General features: G+C 70.4%; 1 protein-coding gene across 1 annotated transcript in view; it reads right to left on the bottom strand.

Annotated features, from left to right (window-relative positions):
- CELSR1 (cadherin EGF LAG seven-pass G-type receptor 1) overlaps window positions 1–13,386 on the bottom strand; it is a gene marked incomplete at both ends in the record, with an annotated part of 57,439 nt that overhangs the window by 2,086 nt on the left and 41,967 nt on the right. The window contains 16 exons of the mRNA XM_084254498.1: window positions 92–217; window positions 735–861; window positions 1,404–1,483; window positions 1,750–1,862; window positions 2,108–2,282; window positions 5,386–5,586; window positions 7,041–7,158; window positions 8,110–8,298; window positions 8,802–9,009; window positions 9,760–9,903; window positions 10,174–10,357; window positions 10,658–10,867; window positions 11,125–11,219; window positions 11,698–11,799; window positions 12,041–12,224; window positions 12,579–12,699. Of these exons, the coding sequence (XP_084110624.1) occupies window positions 92–217; window positions 735–861; window positions 1,404–1,483; window positions 1,750–1,862; window positions 2,108–2,282; window positions 5,386–5,586; window positions 7,041–7,158; window positions 8,110–8,298; window positions 8,802–9,009; window positions 9,760–9,903; window positions 10,174–10,357; window positions 10,658–10,867; window positions 11,125–11,219; window positions 11,698–11,799; window positions 12,041–12,224; window positions 12,579–12,699 (2,377 nt within the window). The remainder of the gene's footprint in view (window positions 1–91; window positions 218–734; window positions 862–1,403; window positions 1,484–1,749; window positions 1,863–2,107; window positions 2,283–5,385; window positions 5,587–7,040; window positions 7,159–8,109; window positions 8,299–8,801; window positions 9,010–9,759; window positions 9,904–10,173; window positions 10,358–10,657; window positions 10,868–11,124; window positions 11,220–11,697; window positions 11,800–12,040; window positions 12,225–12,578; window positions 12,700–13,386) is intronic.

The following is a 13,386-nucleotide window of genomic DNA, read 5'->3' as shown; positions in this document are numbered from 1 at the left end:
AGGGCCATGCGGACACCCGTCCCCAGCGAGCCCGTCTCTGCCCACACCCCGCGGCCCGGCCTCAGGCCCCACGGGGTCCCGGCACCCCTACCGTCAGCAAGGTGGCCCTGGTGGTGGCTGAGTCGTCAGGGTGAGGCTTCTTTCCAGACAGCACCCCCTTCAGGTGGGCGCGGACCTCCCTGTTGAGCACACAGTGGGACAGCAGGACGAAGAGGCCCTGGAAGGAGGGGTGGTCAGTGCTGCCTCGGCTGCCACGTGGGCACCTGCCTGAGGACGGCGTCCCCATGGAGCCGAGAGCCCCAGAGGCCTCTCCACCCGGGACAGGGGCAGGGGCCATCCCGCAGGGGCCGCCTAGGACGCAGCCAGGGCCGCCACAGACCCTTGGGGTGACCTGTGGCTACCGTCACCATCTCTGGGGACGCTGCCGGGGGAGGGGTCCATGGCTGGTGGCCTGACAGGCACAGGAGGTCAAGGGGTGCAGTCCCCGGGCGAGCTCTGCAGGGCCGAGTTGGGGGTAACAGCCTCTTTTTCAGTGGGGGGACCCCTCACCCTTGCTGTTAAGCTCGAGTCACAATCCTGGGGTGACCCCATTCGCCCACACCCAAGGATGCAGCCTGGACCCCAAGTCGTGGGCCTTCGGGGCCGGGCTGGCCACGCAGCGCCGGGACCCAGGGGGACGGCCCAGGCAGCAGCGCCCTGCGGCGCGGGCCGGGCAGAGCCGGGGCCAGGCCCACCTGCGAGCAGCTGCAGACGGCGAAGAGGTAGTGGAAGGCCAGCGCGTCGCTGTTGACGGCCAGCAGCCCCAGCAGCCAGGTGGCGCTGACCAGCAGCAGCAGCAGGAAGGCGGTTCTCAGCAGGGCGCTGCGGGGAGCGGCCGTGAGCACCTCGCCCGGCGCCCGCCCCCCGGCGCCGCCCACCCCCGCCACCTGTTCCCCCAGCCCCCAACTGCCCACCCCGTTCCTTTCCAAACCCTCGCTAAGCTCACACGGGGGAGCAGACAGACAGACAGACGGAGCGTCCACTGGCGGGACGGCACTGGGAGGCAACCGCCGACCACGGGGAACAGGGCCTGGCAGGGGGTCAGGCTGCGTCCTCGGAGACCCCGAACGCCCTGGGGGGCGCCCAGCCGGGTCCTGCGGCAGCGCTGCTCCCGGGTCCCAGTCGGCCGCTCGGCCTCTGCCTGGCCTGCCGTGGCCGGCCCCCTCCGCCCCCCACCATGTGCACATGCTGCTCGGACGCACACTTGGCACAACGCAGACAGCGTCCAGCCCCCGCCCCCCCGCTGTCCAACCCTGTCTAACGGCGGCCATCGGCCTCCACTCCCGCGGCCAGGCGTCCCTGGCGCTGCTGTGCCCTCCCGGTGGAGGCCGGGCCGGTGGGGCCGCCGGGCCGCGCGGACTTACACGACCCCCTTCGTGTCATAGTAGTGGTGCTTTCTCTGGCAGGAAACCTTCGCGGACAGGACAAAAATGACCGTGTTGACCTGCAGAAAAACAAAATGGCAACTGAGGAGCACACGGTGCGGGGGTCGCAGCCCAAGGCTCCTGAGGGTCTCGGTCCCACCCAGGTTGGGGGACAGGGATGGGAACCGGCCCCCGAGACCCTCCGACCCGGGCCGACGCCAAGCCCCTCGCGGTCACATGGACCTGGACCAGAGCCGGAGCCCAGGGCCAGCCCGAGGCACCAGCCCGCCTGGACGCCACCACCCTCCAGGGCCACGTCCCGAGCCAGACCGAGCCCGGCACTCACCACCAGGACCACGCCGACGGGGCCCACAAAGCTCCAGATCAGGGTGTCTCGGAGGGACAGCCAGCAGAAGTCGGGGTTCCCATAGCCCTGGGGGTCCAGGCCCACGGCCAGTCCTGGACACGGGGCGGGACAGTGAGAGCCACGCCCGGGCGAGGCACCCTCGGACCTCGGGTCCCTCGGGCCCACCCGCCCTGCGCCACAGGCGGCGTCCGACCGTCTCCACCCCAGGCGGACCCCGCAGGCCCGGCCAGCCCCCCAGGAGCCCGCAGCAGGTGGGGCTGTCCCGTGTGTGTGCAAGAGGGACGCCAGGGGCGCTGGCCAGCAGGGAGGGGGCGGCGGCCGGCTGCCGGGCCCTCACCTGTGACAATGGCCGGGATGCCCCAGCCCACGACGTAGTAGAACCTCATGGGCCCCGCGTCGATGTTGCGGGCCTCGGTCAGCACGCGGTACACGTGCAGGCTCTCCACGAAGGCCCAGGCGAAGGTGCTCATGTACACGTAGTGCAGCAGGATGGCGATGACCGTGCACAGGAACTGCGGGACACACCCGTCAGCCCGCCGGCCCGAGGGGGACACCCGCGGGGGGGGATGCGCCGCCACTGCCGGGCCCGCGGGCCCCAACGAGGAATCAGGTCAGTCGGTTTCCCCATCTGACCCGCGGGCCGGTGGGTGGGGGGACAGCACGCAGCCCAGGCGCCCGGCGCGGAACAGAGGCGCCCGTGGCCCGGCCGGGGGGTGGGGGGGGGCTGGGGGCGCGGGCACCGCGAGGAGGCAGCAGCGCCTCGGGCTTCCGAGATTCGCCGGAAGTGGCATTTCCACGTGGCGGGCCCGGACTCTGAGGTGCCGGCAGGGAAAGTTACACAGGATACCGCTGCCCGCTCAGCTCGCCCCTGGAGGGCCTGGTCAGGGGGCAGCACACACGTCCTCCCCGTGGCGCCCGCGCCCTTCACTCGCGCGCCCGCTGTGGCGGCCGGGGCGTCCTCGCCGCACCCTGGCCTCGGAGGGCCTGTCCCCAGCACCCCCGGCCCTTTCCCGCCGGGGACGTCGCGGGCCAGAGCCCCGCCCGCTCTGGGTTCGGCGAAAGGCTCTTCCTCCTCCCCGCCCCTCCCTCGCTGCTCCCTCCCGACCGTGAATGGATGTGACTTTATCCAGGGAGGTCCCTGGATTCACCGAAACAATCAGGTTTCCCCGCACGCGCAGGGGCGTGGCTGCGCCTATTTCTGTGACGTGACGGGACGTGACGTCGCCGTGGTGCGTCTTGGCTGCTTCGCTGCCAACTGCGTTCGCACCCGGTGGGTCCCGCGGCTGCTCCTCGGCCCGTTGTGCCCCTGCCTGTCCCCCGCCCGGTCCTGGCTCGCCGGCGCCTGCTCCCGGCGCCCTGGCTCCCCGCGGCCTCCCGGCCGTGTCCTCTGACCGAAGCTCACGCTAGACCACGCGGTCGTCACCGCCTGCCCGCCCTCTCCTGCCGCGGCACCCGGACTATGAACCCTCCAGGCTGCCCGAGGGAGCCGTGCGCGCCCCGACACGCAACGTCGCCATGAACAATTTCTCGTTATGACTCATTTAACCTTAAAATGTCAAGACCCGCCGTGTTGTCTCTCGGGTGTGTGGGGAAGTCGCCTGACGAGGGACGCGCGTGCAGAACCCGCATCTCTCCAGTCAACGGACCTTCCTTTAGAAACCACGACGCGGGGCCTCCCTGGTGGCGCAAGGGGGTAGGCAGAGCACCGTGAAGCATCCGCGGCCTCTGCAGCACGGGTTCGATCCCCGGCCAGGGAGCTGCCCACAGGGCGCAGCAGACCTCGCCTGTCGCCAGCTGCTCCCCGCAGCCGTGTGTCTCAGTGGATCCGCCTGTTCTGCTCCCACTGTCTCTGGGGAGTCCTCTCACCCCCCACACCTCTGGCCTGCACCCCAGCTCACGTGTGAATAAATAAACTTAAAAAAAAAAACAAAACAAAAACACGCCGCAGCCGCCTCTGTCCCTGTCGGCGGCGCCTGTCTGGGAACCCGTCTTCCTCCACGGCTCCTCCCGGCTGCTGTCACCTGCCCGTCCCTCTCCGACAGCCGCCGACGGTGTCCACGCGGACAAGCCCTGTCTCTCTTTAACTGGCGAGTCAGTCAATTATCTTTGTCAGAGACCAGAGTTCGAAACACATGAAAACAGGCAGAACTTGCCGGGGGGACCCGCCGCCGGCCAGCCCTGTCCTGAGTCCTGCCGGCGGTTCCCAGCGTCTGCTCTGCCCCGCGCAAGCCCCGAAAGCGCTGCCTGGCCAGTCTCCACCCGCTTCCCCGCTGGGCGGGGCCCCCGCAGCACAACCCCGGGCGGGACAAGCTCCCCCGGGCGGGACAAGCCCCCGGAGAGGCACAGTCAGTCGGCTCTGTGGGCCCTCGAGGGCCACGCCCGTCCCTGTCCCCCCCCCCCCCCCCGCGAGCGCGCAGAGGGGCTCGCTCAACGCGCTCCTTTCGGGTTTGTGACCAGCGACTTGAGCTAACGGGCTACAGGAGAGCTAATGAAGAAAACCTCAACTCAAATCAGAACAGGGCGGGCCTGTAGAGGAAGCCCTCGGCGCTTGGCTCCCCGCCATGCGTGCGCCCCAACAGGAAGGAGACCCCAACACTTTGAAGCAGGAAAGATTCACCCCGCCCGGCCGCCAGGGACTCCACCAAACAGGCTACAGCCCGGCCGACGAGAAGCCGCCACCCTGGGCCTCGCTCTCCTCCTCGGCTCCGGCTGCCCCGTTCCCGCTATGAAAGCAGGGTCCCCTCTTGGCTCCGGGGCCCGGCCTACGTCCTGCCGCTGCCTGCATCCCGGGGTCCCCTGCTCTTCCGGAATCGGCCAGTTTTGCTAGTAAAGAAACTGGCAGTTTTTTAGATCAACAGCTACAGACTCCGAAGTTTCCACGTTAACCCGGCAGTGGAGTTGGGGTGACCCCCAAACGCAACTTTGCAGGGAACGTGCCATCTTTTGGGGAGAGGCAAAGTGGGGCTGGAGCCCCACGTCCCCGTCCGGGGCCCCGGACCTGGGGCGAGGTCCTGGGGCGTCTGGGAGGTGCAGATGGAGCCGGTGCTGGCCTGCTCCCGGGGCTGCTTCCGGGGCTGCTGGGGGGCATACAGCCCCCACCCCCGAAAGTGCCCACCAGCACCGCCCCGGGGCGGAAGGGACCACCCAGCCCCCAGGTTAGGTCCTCCCACTTGGGAGGCTCCAGCCTCGACGGAGACCAGCCACGCTCAACGGGACGACGCGCAGGGTCGTGAGGAGGGGACCAGCTAGGTGCTGGCCTAGGCGTCGCGCCCGTCTCCCCCACGAGCAGGCGGGTGGAGGTTTTCCGAGAGCGCAGAGCGCGACTCCAAGCAGACACCCACGGACGTGCGCGTCTCATGTCGGGCCTCCAGGCTCCAGTTACAGCAGCAGGACTTTCCCCAGGAAGTCACTCAGGTCCACGCCGGGAAAGTACCAGGTGGCGTGTGGCGCCCCCCCGCCCGCTAGACGTGACCCCCGGGGGCAGGACAAGGCCCCTGACTGGGTGGGAGATGAGCTGCCGACCCCCTGCTGAAGCACAGCGGACACCCCCGCCCGGGGCCGGGGCCGGGGCCGGGGCTCACACGCCAGGCGGCCCAGGGCGGGCGCGGGCCTCACCGGGCTGTCGGTCTGCGCGATCCCGGCCACGAAGACCAGCTGCGAGAGGAAGAGGGCGGCCACGAGGTTCCGGTGGATGCTGTGCAGGTTGGAGCGCAGCGCCCGCGCCAGTGCCAGGAGCACGAAGGCCAGCAGCAGGGCAGCCAGGGCCAGGCCCACCGCGACGTAGGTGACGATCTTCAGCGGCAGGACCTCCCCGTGCTGCGGGCAGCGGGCAGAGAGTGAGCGTGGCTCCGGCGGTGGGGACACTGCCCCCCTAGGCCGTGCGCGAGGGGTGGGCGCAGCAGCACCAGGCGGCCGCTGACCGGGCGCCCACCGGGGCAAGTCCAGACGGGCAGTCTGGGCGCCGGGAGCTCTGGAGGGGGTGGCGACCGCTGCATGGGTGAGGGTGGAAGTCACGTCACGTGCATTTTGCCACAAAGAAAAACAATACAATTGGGGAAAAGATCATCTCCCAGAACTCCTGGTGTCCACGGGACGCTGGGCCTGCCCCCCCAAAACCTGAGCTGGGAGACAGCCCAATGGACTGTCCGTTTTCGCAAAGGCGAGTGTCCGGCGGCAAGGGCCGCGGCCGCCTCCCCAGCTTCTGCAAAGTGAGCCTCGGCCCAGGGCCTGGGAAGAGCAGGGCGTCCGGAACCCCGGGGGCAGCGGGCTGCGGGGCGCTGTGAGCGGGGGCGGGCGGCTCGGGGCACCTGGCAGCCGGCACTGGGCGGGATGGAGACCTGAGAGGCTCGGGCCTCTGCAGCTCCTTCCAGACCAGGCCCACAGGGAGCCCTGGGGGCGCACCGCCGACAGCGGGGCTGGACACTGGCTCCTAGGCGCCCTGAGGAGTGGGGAACCCGAGTCCTCCTCTGCTTGTTCATCCGCCAGAACGTCAGCGTCCTCTGCCTGGGAGTCAGCCTGGCGCTGCCCGGCTTCCTGGCCACCAGAGCGCCCCCAAACACGCCTCTCCCTGGACACAGACCACTAACAATGGGGGCTGGGACCCGGCGACCTGCTGGGAAGAGCCCCCTGCCAGGGAGCTCTGGTCAGGGGCGCCCCGTACCCGTCAGCAGCCACTGGCTGACCCGTCCTCTCGGGAGTGTGGACAGGGATCGGGCTGCTGACCAGAGCGCCTGGGCAGGCTACTAGTCTGGCCTCCAGCAAAGGAGGGGCAGGCGAGGTCACTCCAGATCTTTGTCCTGATTCCTACACCCCAGGGACCCAACTCCCCCTGCTGGCCCCACTGCGGCCCCGTCCACAGGTCGTCGGGCCCTCCTGGGGACACCTGAGGAACCCCTTTGTGCTGGGGCCGCCTGTGTGCCCAGGCCGCGCTGCCTTTGTTCCTGCCAGCAGTTCGCTCCCTCCCGGCAGAGGTATCGCCTGGCAGCCCGCTGCGCACCCTGCTTTGAAGTGGGGTGTGTGTCCCAGGAGCTCCCATTCAGGGTGGGCTGGGGCTGCCATCACAGCTTTTTAATTTACAGCCTGGCCTGTCTGCAAACCCTTCTCAGGCGGTTTTGTTATGGAAATTCTAGCCACGACTCCTGCCGGGCCTGGTCATTCAGTGCGCAGCACCGGGAGGAGCAGAGGCTGGGGCGGGGGGCCGGGGCGGCCTGCGTGTCCGAGGACTGATCCCAGAGCCGGCCAGGGGGCAGGGCCCGCGGGCAGGCACCCACCTCGCGTCGGGAGACGTCCATGAGCACCGCCGAGCTGGAGGCCTGGCCGCACTGGCAGGCAACGTGGGTCCGGTTCCGGGACAGCAGCTCGCAGCCTTTGGCCGACCACCCAGCAACGCTGCGGAGACAAGGGGCGGTGAGCAGGCGGCCGCCCATTCCAGGGCCCGGTCACCCCGAGGACCATCCCGCAGTGGCCGGAGGGGGCCCTCTCCTGCCCCCGAGGCCACACCTCCTGTCCCTCCTGCCCTCCTGTCGAAAGCTTGGCTGTTAAAACAGTCGCTTGGTACTCGGGCTCCTGGCACGGCCGGAGGAGCGAGGAAATATCGCCTCGCTCACCCCGCAAGGCCACCCTCCGACTGCACGGGGCTCCGGGGCCGCCTGCACATGGGGCCCCATGGTCACCCCATGCTCCCCGGGGCCTGTGCAGAGCCCGCTGCGCGGCTTGGGAGAGCTGCACCTTGAGCCTCCGCAAACCTGGCTGCGGAGTGGGGAGGGGGACACGCGCCTGCCAGCACCGCAGCCCCGGGGGTCAGCCCCCCAAGCAAGGGATGATCAAGGGGCAGAAACTGCCCCCCTCACTCAGCCCCGCAGCCGCCCCACTGACGCCTGCCGGCAGACTTTGGCAGCTGCTCCCAGGTGGCTCCCCCTCTGCACCCAGGCCCGGGCTGCCCGCTGCCAGTGCGGGACACAGCAGGGACGGGCCTGGCGTCTCCGCCGAGCCACACACTCGATGCCGGCACAGCCCCGAGGACCCCGGATGAGGGACAGGGACATGGGGCGGGGGGCGGGGCACGTATGTCCCACAGGAATGGACTCTGCAAAGGACAGGCCAGCCCAGCGTCCAGCGTGGGGGGGTGGGCACGGGAACACTGCATGCCGGTGCCGGCCGCACAGCCGGGGGGCCCTGGGGGCTCCCACAGGGCTTAGCAGGGCCGCCACATTGTGGGCGGAGGGGGCCACCCTCTCCCCCACTCCTACACATCACTCTCCCTGATGGAGGCCCCGCCCCCACCGCCCACCGGACGGAGGCCCCGCCCCATGCCACCCCAACTGAGGCCCTGCCCCCCACCCACGTTTCCCGCCGCACCTGAGGGAGTGGTTCCAGACCACGCAGACCGGCTTGCTGCGCTCCTCCGTCTCCAGCAGGGTGAACTCCACCAGCACGGGCGGCTCCGGGGGCGCGGGCAGCGGCGCGCCCCCCTCGCTGTACACCACGGCGCTCACCACCGGCGTGTTGATGACCGGCCGGGCCGGCAGCCTGCGCGGGGCAGGGCGCAGGGACAGCGTGTCTGGGAGGGACCGCCGTGGGCCTCGGGCCCGCGCTCGCAGGACAGGCTGCCCCATCACCATGGTGTCCACGCGTGGCCGGGCCTCAGGCGGGCTTTGCAGGTTTAGAAACAGCAAGGGGGGGGCCACGGGGGGACAGGGGCCCAGGGCACATGTGACCGCAGGCGCAGGAGCGGCTGGGCCAGGGGCTGAGCAGTGACCGCCCATGTGAGGGTCTCCACCAGCCACCAGGACCAGCACAGGCCCTGGAAGGGTCTGGAGGAGGGGCTGAGGGAGACGTGAGGCCTTGGGTGTGTCCATCTCCATGGGGCTACGAAGCTTTCCCAGCCGGCATGTCTGTGCGGCCCTAGGGCTGGGGGCCTCGGCAGCTGGCTGTGGGCGCAGTACCCCCTCCTCCACCCGTTCCAGCGGCCGGGGGTCTGACTTGTGTAAGCCTCAGAAGCTTCTGGAAACACCCTTCCCCCCGGGCCTTACCGCAGGCTGCGGTGGTCGGGGTCGTAGTGCTCGGGCAGGAGCTGCCCCAGGGTCCGGTAGATGATGACCAGGGCGACGGCAAACTGGCCCGGCTCGTCAGGGTGCCGCTTGCGCCTCTGGAATGGGGCCTCCCCCTGGGCCCCGGACCCTGGCCGCGCCGTCTGCTGCGGGGCGGCCCTCCTGCCAGCCGGCCTCACCATGGGGCCCTCTGCAACAGGAGCATGGCCTGAGGATGGACACCGCGCCCCCAGCAAACCGCTGTCCGCTCAGCCAGGGCTTCCTGAGCCGGCGAGGGCTGCGGACACAGCAGGCGGCACTTCCCAGGGCTCAGCCAGGACCCACCCAGGCCCAGCTGTCCACTCCTCAGGGGCGCCCAAGAGGACAGAGAACAAGACTCCCAGACAGCCCTGCGGCCAGCAGACGTTCACAGCTGCCCAGAGGGGAGCCCGGGAGCCTGGTCAGCCCCGCAAGGAGGGACCTGGCCAACCCCACCATTCGCCGAGTCAGGGTAGTCAACCCCACGCCGCCGAGCCGGCCACCGCACAGGCAAACCTGCCAAGGCTGCAAGGCGGCCCCAAGGTGCGGCACGGCTGTGGGCGTGGCCTGTCCTTGGGGACAGGGCAGGGATCCCCGCATGTGCCAGGGCCTCCGTCAGGGGCCCCACTCCGCCACCCGCCACCCTGCCTGCTGGGGGAGCGCGCCGCTCGGCTCCCCCTCGGCCAAGGAGGGGGCACACGGGCCACTCCGGGGCTGGCAACACAGACGCCCTGAAACTTTCCAGCTGACCCTTCCTGGCCGCCTGTGCCCTCTCCCGCGTCCACACCTCCGCAGTCGCCCACCCAGGGAGACCGGCCACGCCCAGCCCACAGGCCCTCGGGAGCCCGGTCCCAGCCACCCGCAGGCTGAGGCCCTCGCCCGGCACGGCTGTCCTCGTGGCCGGGGCCGCGCCAGGTCTCACCTTTCTTCTCACGTGGTCTGAAGAAGTCGGCGGAGAAGACGACGGAGGACGCCAGCTCCCTGGGGACCTCCTCCCCCGCGTCCCGGAGCCGCGGGACCCTGGCTCCCGTGAAGTTGAGCTTGTCAAAGACGTCGACGGCGAGGACTGGGGGACGGGCGGCGTCAGCACACTGCACGCGCCCCAGCGCCTCCAGGACCCCCGACGCTCCCGCCCGCCTGGCCAGACCGGGTCCTCCAGGACAGAATTGAGCCTGCGCCGCCGCCTCAGACCCGCAGGGCGGACAGACTGACATGCAGGGCGGGACGGGGTAGGGCCGGCGCGACCCACGCGGACAAGGACACGGCCAGAGCTGCGGGCCGTCTCCGGCCACCCCGGCGCGGCCCTAGCCCCCCGAGCCCCGGGGCACGCCCGCACCCATGTTGGCGGTGACCACGACGAAGGGCCGCAGGTAGGTCCTCCGCACGTTGCGGGCCACGGTGCTGAAGTAGGCCTCGAAGTGCCGCAGGAGCTGCGCGGCGCCGCCCTCGCTCCGGTGGATCTGCTCCCACGCGGCCCGCGTGCCCGGGGCCAGGAGGGCGCTGCCGGCGTGGACGATGTCCTGGCCAGACAGACAGACGGCGCTCAGTCCGCGAGGGGGCTGCCCAGAGCCTGGCTGCCCGCATTCGAGAAAGGCTCCAGGGCCAGGACCCCGGGGTGGCAGCGGGGAGCGGAGCTGGTGTTTAATCGCCAAGGCAGGAGGCCCCGCGTCAAGGAGAAGCCCTGCGGGGGGCTTTCTGTGTGCCCCGACCCAACCCAGCAGTTAAGCCTGGTGGGGAGCCTGGGGCGTGCCTGGTGCTCTGCGGGGCGGGGCCCCCAGGGCTCTGCGTGGCGGGGAGAGGACCCGAGGGCCCGGCCCCACCTCATGGAAGTCGGCGTCCCGCGTGGCCGCCAGCTCGAAGCCCTGCTGGTGGCTCTCGTGCCGCAGGACGCGCGACAGCAGCTGGTAGGCCGTCCGCACGTCATTGCCGAAGAGCGCGCCCGAGCGCTGGGTGGCGCCGCGCAGGGCCTTGGCCAGCCGCAGGGACGTGTCGCTGTCCATGCGCGTCTCGTTCCGGCTCAGCCTCTCGTTCTGCAAGGGCCGGGCCGTGAGCGCTGCGCCCGGCGGCTGCAGGCCTTCCAGCTACCCGGAAACTGAGCATCCCCAAACCTCAGGGCGCCCCTGGCTGGGGAGGGCAGCAGACCACGGCGCGTCCACGCCACCAAACAGTCTCGGAAGACGCCCCGAGGGGAAGGAGGGGGCGAGCCCAACGGCCGGGGCAGGCCCTCAGCTCACAAACAGGGCCCCGGGGCCCCGACAGACCCCACCTGCCAGCCCTGGCCGCCTACCAGGGCTTTGAGCTCCACGAAGGAAGAGCTGGTGCAGTTGAAGAGCTCGGGGGGCAGCCAGCCCTTCTCCCCGCTGCAGTGCCGGACGGCGTTCCCTGGGGGCGGAGGGACAGGCGGAGGCGTGAGCCGCCAGGCAACACGGTTCCAGTGAGCCGACGCCCAGCGAGTTCGGCCCTCAGCTCACAAACAGGTTTCGGGGTCCCCAGGGCCGTGCACGGTGAGGCACCCACGGGTGGACAGGGTGGGGGCGGGGCACAGAGCCACGTCTGGGCTAGTGCGGGCTCCAGGGGAAGCTGGTCGGGCAGCGTCGGGCACGTCTGGGCAGCGAGATGTGGCAACGGGCACCTGGCACAGGTGGGAGCCACGGCCCCAGGGGTCATCTCTCGGCTGCCCCCCTATAGGGTGCACCCCTGGCTGCCACCCCCAGAGACCCCGACGCATGCGCAGCGAAGACTCTCCTTGCGGGTCTGCACGGCCCTCGGCTCTGCCCAAGCCTTTGGCTAAAGGCCTCTTGCCCCAGGTGAGGGCTCCAAGCCCAAGCCTCCGCCACCCGCCCCGCAGCTCCCCACTCACCCACAGACCCCTTGGGGCAGGGCACCGCGGCCGGCTGTCCGAACTTGGTCTGGGGCCACCAGATTCCCGCCTCGAAGGCTCTGGGACATCCGCTGTAGATCACTGGGGGCCGGACAGGAGGCGGCTCAGTGCAGCAGGGCTCTGCCTGCCAGAGACCTGCCCGAGGCAGACCCCCGCACTCCCCTGCCCGCGGCAGTGACCCCGGCGTGACCCACCCTCCGGAGGGCCCCAGAGGCAGCCCCGGGGTTGCCCAGCACCCCCCCGAGCCCGGGGGCATTCGGGCACGCGCATGCCACACAGCAGCCCGTCCCGGACGCAGCCGGGTGCCCCGGCCGGCTCAGACCTTCGCAGCCCAGCGCGGTGACCTCGGCGAAGGGGTTGTCGCAGCGGTTGCACTGGCGGCCGACGACGCCGGGCTTGCAGGCACACTGCCCGGTGTCCACGTCGCAGGCCCGGCTGCGGGAGCCCTGCGGGAAGCAGTCGCACGGCAGGCAGGCGTCCTGCTCCGGGGGCCGGTAGTGGTTCTCCTGTGGCAGCAGAGGCGCCGGGTCAGGGCGGCTCCAGGCCAGGTCCGAGCAGCTCAGGCTCAGCGGGCACTGGGCCCCCCGGCCGCCCCGCACCCCATCCCCAGGGCGGCCGCGGCTGTGGGGGCTGCGCGTGCAGACGCCGACACGCTCACAGGCCTCCTCCGTGTTGGTCGTCAGAAGGACCAGAGTCGAGTGGCGACCGACGTGTGCGGGGATGCCAGGCTCTGGGCCTGGTGTGCTCACGCGCGTGTGCGCTGGGCTCCGGGCTGTGTGTGCTCATGTGTGCGCGTGCCGGGCTCTGGCTGTGCGGGACGTGCCGTGTGGACACGCCCCCCTCCCTCCCCACCGCCTCACCTTGCATTGGCACTGCCCGTTGGTCTTGTTACAGTCGGGGTCAAAGCCTTTGCTGACGGCACAGTGGCAAGGTCCGCACACAGGGTTCCCCCACCAGCCTTTGGGGCAAGGAAGGTCGATCCTGCAGGGAGATGCCCAAGGAGGAGAGTGTACCCGGGGCTCTTCGTGGGGCCAGAGGAGCCTTCTGGGGCCTGGGCCTTGCTTCTCAGGTTCCAGTCCCTCCCTCCCCCGTGGCCTCGGCTGCCCCTCTGCGGGGCCACTGCCAGGACGCTCAGAACTCCCGGGCGCATTCCCAGCTCCGGGGGCCCCGCCTGGGGCAGTTCTATCTATGAAATTGCTGGTTTGGGGTTTTTTTGGGGTACCAAACCGCGGAGCAAATCAGAGACCACAGAACTTAATTTTTTTAATTAACCAGTTTGCTCACTCGTTCCTTCTCTGGAGGGGGTCCCCCACCCAGCGCGGGGCGGGGCGTCCAACTGAGGTCACAGCCTGCTGCCCGCAATAATGCCCGGCCCGCGGGCACTCACTGGAACCAACCCCATGTGCGCTGCCCCGGGCAGGACCCCCATCCACACAGCAGAGTGCACCCCGCCGGCGACCCTCCCAACTCAGGGCGTCTGTGGCACGGGGTGCCTGCCAGTGGCTCCTGGACCAGGGGCCACAGCACCGTGCGCCCCCCGGTCCCGACTGAACCGCCACCGCGTCCCCATGCACACTCTAAGCAGCCTCTGTCCCACATGCCCCCGTCAGCTCCTGGAAGCCACGGCTGGACGGCAGGCCCAGTCCTGCCTCGCCCAGCCCTGGCAGA

Source organism: Talpa europaea (assembly GCF_964194135.1).
Source record: "Talpa europaea genome assembly, chromosome: 15".
Lineage (NCBI taxonomy): Eukaryota > Metazoa > Chordata > Mammalia > Eulipotyphla > Talpidae > Talpa > Talpa europaea.
The sequence above is the reverse complement of the archived record's forward strand: the minus strand, read 5'-3'. Positions and strand labels throughout refer to the sequence as shown.